Source organism: Mustela lutreola, chromosome 8 (assembly GCF_030435805.1).
Source record: "Mustela lutreola isolate mMusLut2 chromosome 8, mMusLut2.pri, whole genome shotgun sequence".
NCBI lineage: Eukaryota > Metazoa > Chordata > Mammalia > Carnivora > Mustelidae > Mustela > Mustela lutreola.
The window spans coordinates 144,948,578-144,955,230 of record NC_081297.1 but is presented as its reverse complement, the minus strand read 5'-3'; the positions used below and the strand labels follow the sequence as shown (position 1 = coordinate 144,955,230).

The 6,653-nt window shown below is 64.2% G+C and overlaps 1 protein-coding gene across 3 annotated transcripts; it reads left to right on the top strand.

The window, feature by feature from the left end:
• Positions 1-297: 297 nt before the first annotated feature.
• On the top strand, positions 298-4,676 carry LOC131839562 (cytochrome P450 2D15). 3 transcript variants are annotated; one of them, XM_059187151.1, is made up of 9 exons: positions 298-612; positions 1,247-1,418; positions 1,973-2,125; positions 2,226-2,386; positions 2,829-3,005; positions 3,184-3,329; positions 3,505-3,754; positions 4,178-4,319; positions 4,417-4,676. In XM_059187151.1, exons 1-9 carry the CDS (start codon positions 424-426, stop codon positions 4,593-4,595), a joined length of 1,569 nt encoding a protein of 522 aa, XP_059043134.1. In that variant the 5' UTR covers positions 298-423; the 3' UTR covers positions 4,596-4,676. The 3 variants fall into 3 exon arrangements, with proteins under 3 accessions (XP_059043134.1, XP_059043132.1, XP_059043133.1); XM_059187149.1 differs by having other exon boundaries at positions 3,184-3,460; positions 3,567-3,754; XM_059187150.1 differs by having other exon boundaries at positions 3,184-3,325; positions 3,567-3,754; positions 4,417-4,675.
• The last annotated feature ends 1,977 nt before the right edge of the window (positions 4,677-6,653 follow it).

The window sequence follows — 6,653 nt, the reverse complement described above, 5'->3', positions numbered from 1 at the left end:
TGTGATTTGCTTGATGGCTGGGTGGCAGGATCAAGTCCAGTGACCCCTGGTTTTTCCTGCAGTCAGGCTGAAGGGGGGTCTTCATCATCTCTCCCCTACCCCCATGTCACTAACCTGGGGAAGCACACGGAGAGGAGAGGCCAGGAGGGACCGGACTCCTGTGGTCACCACCCCCCCACCCCCACCCCACCCCCGCACCTGATCTTCCCTGGCCCCTCCCCCTACCCTCTGGCAATGCAATTGCCCTGACATGCTGACTCAGGGCCGAGGGCAAAGGTCATTCTCGGCTCCCTTTAGAAAGCAGGGCCCCGGCTGGATGAGCTCCCTCAGTGTGGGAGAGCGCCCTGTCTGGCTAGTCCTGGGTCCCTGGTGTGCTAAGCGACACCCGCGTGCCAGAGGAGGCCAGCGGGCACTGAGGCAACCATGGGGCTGCTGAGTGGGGTTGCGCTGGGGCCCCTGGCCGTGGCCGTGGCCATCTTCCTGCTCCTGGTGGACCTGATGCACAGACGCAGATGCTGGGCTGCACGCTACCCGCCAGGCCCCGTGCGGATGCCCCTGCTGGGCAACCTGTTGCAGATGGACTTCCAGAACGCGCTCTGCTACTTCGACCAGGTAACGAAGGTGGGGGGTTGGGAGGAGAGATCCTGGGACCCCACCTAGCAGCAGACAGCAGGTGGTGGGTGAAGCCCCGGCTGCACAAGGGCATGGGCTGAAAAGAGGAGGCAGGTTTGAAGGGCTGAGCCGGGGAGGGCCTTGGTGCCTCAAGGACAGTTTGGATTTTCCAAACAAAGATCAGAGAGCGCAAAGGCCTAGAGCGGAGTGTGGTCTTGGCAGTAGATTTGAGATCCAGCTGGACAGCACTTAAATTATGTGACCTGGTCCCTTCTGATTACATCAGGGGGAAGGAGTCTGGACATGAGCCCCATTTAAATCACGAAACAGGCTGACATCGGGAGAGGGACAGGTTCAGCTCTGGGTCTGCGGGTCCTTGGACCTCAGTGCTCACCTCTATGAACTTGAGTTTCTTCACCTGTGGGTTGGGATCCTAACAGCCTAGTGACAATATTGGTCACCTTTGCAAAGTCATAGCTAAGAAGTGTGATCCAGCATCAGCCCCCACCCCCCTCCAGAGAGGATGTGACCCCACTGGTCACCAGGCCAAGCTTGCCTGGGCGCCATGAGACTGAGGCCTTGGCAGCCTGGTGACCACCCAGCTTGACCAACGCCCTCCACCCTTGGCCTGCAGCTGCGGCAGCGCTTCGGGAACGTGTTCACCCTGTACCTGGCCTGGACACCCTTTGTCGTGCTCAATGGCCTGGACGCCGTGCGCGAGGCCCTGGTGTACCACAGCGAGGACACAGCCGACCGTCCGCCGATGCCCATCTATGAGCACCTGGGGTTCAAGCAGTACTCCCAAGGCAAGCGGAGAAGAGGGGCCGACCGGGACTGGCCGGGACTGAGCCAGCAGTGACTCAAACCCCGGCAGGCCCACGCGGGGGCAGGATCGTGGACGTCCAGTGCAGGGAAGAGGCAGCGGATTTGGAGGGGCGGCAGGTGGAGGATGGAGCTGGTGCCAAGTGCCTGGGTGGGACGTGGGAGGATAATGGCGGGGCCTGACCGAGGCCGCGTGGAACCCCGGCTCCGGGGAACAGGAACAGGAGGTCAGAGTCCGGCAATGAGGAAGACAAAGTCTGTGTGGGTGAGGCAGGGGGCGGGCCAGGACTTTCCCTGGCGGCGACGGAGTCAAGTGGGCAGAGCACAGTGGGGCCAGCACCTGCCCCCAGCTGGCAGCAGAGCCGGCTGGCAGAGCGACCTGAGTGGTCGCGATTTAGTGGGGGTGGGGAGTAAGTTTGGGTGTAGGGGGGCAGGGGGCGGGGCCTGTATCAAGGGGGCGGGGCTGTAAACGGGGCGGGGGGCTTCGTGAAAGGGCGGGGCGGGCACGCCATAGCCCCGCCCACCTCCCCGCCCCCAGGGGTGATCTTGGCGCGCTACGGGCGCGAGTGGCGGGAGCAGCGGCGCTTCTCCTTGTCCGCCTTGCGCAACTTCGGCCTGGGCAAGAAGTCGCTGGAGCAGTGGGTGACCGAGGAGGCCTCGAGCCTCTGTGACGCCTTCGCCGACTACGCCGGTGAGAGTTGCGGCCGAGGGACACCGGGGTCAGGGATGGACGGAGGGGCCGCGGAAGGGGCGGTGGAGGCGAGCCTCGGCCCCGCACTGCGCCCTCCCAGGACGCCCCTTCAGCCCCCGCGCCCTCCTGGATAAAGCGGTGAGCAACGTGATCTCCTCCCTCACCTTCGGGCGCCGCTTCGAGTACGACGACCCGCGGCTCCTCAAGTTGCTGGACCGGCTGCACGCGGGCCTGGAGGAGGACCAGGGCCTCCTGCGCGAGGTGCGGGGCGAGGCGCCGGGGAGCCCCGCGGGGTGAGCGCCGGGGAGGAGGACTCGCCCTAAACCGGGCCTCCGGGACGAGGGCGTGGGGCGAGGGGGGTGCGGGAGAGAAGCCCTTCCGAGGCGGAAGGCCTGGAGGTGGGGAAGTCCCAGAGGAGGGAGCCGGCGGAGGCGGGCCCAGGGTGGCGGGGCCGGGAGAAGGCTACGGAATCTTAGCACCTCCGTCACTGGAAGCCACTAGAGCCCATGAGATCGAGATTTTAGATTTATCCTACTGGGCCCCGGGTCGGGAAAAAGGACCAAGGCCGAAGTTAGGAAGGAACCATGTCAATGGTGGGGACACTCCGGAGGCCGGAGGCCAAGCGGACACCCTGGAGGCGGTGTCCTGACTAATCAAGAGAACACCTGGGCACAGGAAGGTCCCCGATCTGTGGCCCGCACAGGTCCTGAACACCATCCCTGTGCTCCTGCACATCCCGGGGCTGGCTGGCAAGCTCTTCTCAGCACAGAAGGCCTTCATGACCCTGATAGATGAGCTAGTCCGGGAACACAGAACAAGCCGAGACCCGACCCAGCCACCCCGAGACCTGACTGACGCCTTCCTGGATGAGGTGGAAAAGGTGAGGTGTCCGGGACCATGGCTGTCGGTTGAGGGCCCCATGAATCAAGACCCAGGTGGGGGGGGGGGGTGGTGGCTGTATTAGCCCGTGATCAGTCATTACTGCTGGCTGCAGGCTGGGAGACCATTTGGGGGCTCCTTCCCTCTGCCCCAGAGCTCACGCTCTCCGCATGGCCCAGGCCAAGGGGAACCCCAAGAGCAGCTTCAATGACGAGAACCTGAGCATGGTGACATCTGACCTGTTCGCGGCCGGGATGGTGTCCACCTCCACCACGCTGACCTGGGCCCTGCTGCTCATGATCCTGCACCCGGACGTGCAGCGTGAGCCCACGCTGGGGGCCCGGTGGGCTGGACGAGGGAGGAGAGGGACAGGCTGGGGCCTCTTGAACATGATTTGCAACACCCCCCACCCCCGCCCCACCGAAACCCCGAGCAGAGGCTGGGCTCTGGTCGGAGGTAGGAGCTGCCTATTTGTGGGCACAGCCTTCCTCAGGAGTCAGGCAGAGGTTGGGGCCCAGACCCCCCGGGGTTCTGACTGCTGTGGGGGCGCCTGTCTGTCCAGGACGTGTCCAACAGGAGATAGATGAGGTGATAGGGCAGGCGCGGCAACCGGAGATGGGGGACCAGGCCCACATGCCCTTCACCATGGCCGTGGTCCATGAGGTGCAGCGTTATGCGGACATCGTGCCACTGGGCGTGCCCCACATGACGACCCGAGACATCGAAGTGCAGGGCTTCCTCATCCCCAAGGTAGGTGTGCGAGGCTCCCCAGCGCGAGCTCAGCATCACCTCCGGCCTGGCAGCCCCAGCACGGCTGACATCCCAGGGAGAGGGGCTTCTGGATCCCCCAGTCCGCATTTCCCCAGACAGTGGGGGTGGGGGCGAGAGCCCCAGCAGGGCTGGCCCTGTCCCTTCAGAGCCCCCAGCCTCCTGGGGAAGATGAACTAAAATCTACCACAGGGTGTTGGAGGAGCCTGGGCTCAGGGACGGTGACAGTGTGGGCTCCCCTGGGTCATGAGACACTCAGCCCCGCCCTGGGCACACAGAGGGTGCCGAGGGGTTACTTGGAAGAGTCTGGGCGTGTGCTGGGCAGAGTGTGTGCCCATCCGTGTTTGGTGGCGGCGTCTGGGCTAGGGACGCCCAGATCCCACTCATGCCAGCTTCTCCTGCCAGGGGACAAGGCTTATCACCAACCTGTCGTCGGTGCTGAAGGACAAGACGGCCTGGAAGAAGCCCTTCCGGTTCGACCCCGAGCACTTCCTGGACGCCGAGGGCCGATTCGTCAAGCAGGAGGCCTTCATGCCCTTCTCCGCAGGTGCCCGGGCTGCCCGACTCGCCGGCCCCTGCGGAGGGAGCCCGGGAGGGTGGGGCCCAGGCCCGCGGGCTCACGGCGCACCCCCGGACTCCCGCAGGCCGCCGTGTCTGCCTCGGGGAGCCCCTGGCCCGCATGGAGCTCTTCCTCTTCTTCACCCGCCTCCTGCAGCGCTTCGACTTCTCGGTGCCCCCCGGGCAGCCCCGGCCCAGCGACCACGGCACCTTCTCCTTCCTGGTGACCCCCGCCCCCTACCAGCTCTGCGCCGTGCCTCGCTAGAGGGAGGCAGCTCCCCCACTGGCTCCTCAGCGGGGCCGTGCTGTGCCAATAAACCGGTTTGGGTGGCTCCACCCTGGCTTCCGAGTCCCCTCCAGGGACCCCTGACCGCCCCGCCCCACCCCCAGCCGTGATGGGTCCTCAGCAGCCTCCCCAGGGCCAGCCCCTGCCCCTGCCCCGGCCTGAGCCATCCTGGCCTGAGCCATCCTGACCTTGACCTTGCACGTGATCCCAATTGAGAGATGGGGATGCTGAGGGCCAGTAGACACACACTTACCCCTAGTTACCCACGGGGACCCAATCCTGGTGACTTGGGATAGGGACGATGTCTGTCCTTAGGTGTTGACTCATGCCAGGCAGAGATAGAACCTGCTGCTGAGAGCCCTCAGCCAGGCCCTGGTGGGGGTGGACAGGGCCCCACTCAGCCTGGACACCCACCTCTCAGGTCCAGCGCCACGCACCACCCCACGGCCCAGCAGCTCTGCCAGCAGCACCAGCTTTTTTTTTTTTTTTTTTTTTTTTTTTAAAGATTTTATTTATTTATTTGACAGAGATCACAAATAGGCAGAGCAGGGGGGAAGCAGGCTCCCGGTTGAGCAGAGAGCCTGATGTAGGGCTCCATCCTAGGACCCTGAGATCATGACCTGAGCCGAAGGCAAAGGCTTAACTCACTGAACCACCCAGGCACCCCAGCACCAGCTCTCTTTCCCCTTCTTCTACGACGCCCTCAAAGGTGGGGAAACCCAAGGATGGCCATGAAGGGGGGAGGGTGCCAGGTTAACACCCAGGGCTCAGTCCACTGGTGCCAGAACTTTCCCTGGGAACCCTTTGGCAGTCCGGGAATGAACCACCTCCCTAAGCCTTTCAGTCACCCCAAGCTAGGTGAGACACCTTTCCCAGCTCCTCAGGGACGCCTCCGTCTAGGCACCTGCCAAGAAGTTACCATTCGTGGCCAGGCTGGAGCAGAAGGAGGACACTCATCGGGGCTCCAACCTGGGGCACGGTCCTCTGAGTGGCTGAGTCAAGCTAGACTCTCAGGAGACTTGGCCAGGGGTAGGCAGTGAGACCTGGGGGCCCCAGGTACCCTAGGGACAGGGGTCAGCCTTGGACCCACGTGAGAGTGGAATGGCCAGAGGCGACGGCGGCCACGTGGAGACTTGGAGGAGGACACCCTGGATTTCATTCTTGCTCTGCCGGGGTTCTCTGTGGCCCTGGGCCGGTACTTGCCTGTCCTGGGCTTCTGGTTCCCCCTAACCCAACGGGATGATTACACCAGATTAGCTGCTGGGTCCGGTGGTCCTGCTCTGACTTCTAGGGCCGTGACCCTGTTAGCCTGGAGCCCCGGCCGAGAGCAGGACTGCTGTCCTCCCCCTGTGCCCACAACTGGCCAGTTCTGGACTGAGCGCCCGGGAGGCACCCACTTAGCCAGGTCCTGGGCAGACCACCTGGTGCCTTCAGGGAACTGTTTGCGGACCGGAGAGGTCAGGGTGTCTCTTTCGCCAGAGGACACCCCTCCGCCCCGTACCCAACAGCACCCCTGACGGGGGCCCCCCAGCACCTTCCGAGTGTGGTCACGCCATGGAGCTCCCCAGCTCTCCACCCTCGGGGAACTTGCTCTGCCCCTTGGCATGGGGCCGGGAGCCTCTCCGCAGGACCAGCAGTTGTGGGGGCGGCTCAGGGGCAGCTCGTCTGGGCAGGGAGTGTGGACCAGGCCTTGCTGCGTTTAGACAAAGCCCCTGAAAGGAAGCGGCTGGGCCAGGAGAAGCAGCAGGTCTCCGGATTTATTGGACACTTGGTCACTCGTGGTTCTGCGTCTTCGGGATGTCAGTGGCTGGGAACCAGTCCAGCCAGAGCTTCTGCAGGAGCTGGGGGACCCAGCCCCCAGGCCTTTCCTCCTCGCTGTCCTCCTCAGATACTTCTACAAAGCACAAACGGGCATGCCCTGTGGGTCCCTTTGGGGCGGTGTGTCCCCAGGGCCGGGGCGCCCTCTGACGCTGTGGGAACAGGCCAGCGCTGTTCTGGGCACCCAGGGCAAGAGGCCTCAGGTTCCTACTGACCGGG

Bases quoted from the DNA above. Each gene is read 5' to 3' on its own strand.
- LOC131839562 (XM_059187149.1), top strand. From the start codon at position 424: ATGGGGCTGCTGAGTGGGGTTGCGCTGGGGCCCCTGGCCGTGGCCGTG. The intron at 613-1,246 runs GTAACGAAGGTG...CTTGGCCTGCAG, and splicing joins CGCTCTGCTACTTCGACCAG to CTGCGGCAGCGCTTCGGGAA. The intron at 4,320-4,416 runs GTGCCCGGGCTG...GGACTCCCGCAG, and splicing joins CTTCATGCCCTTCTCCGCAG to GCCGCCGTGTCTGCCTCGGG.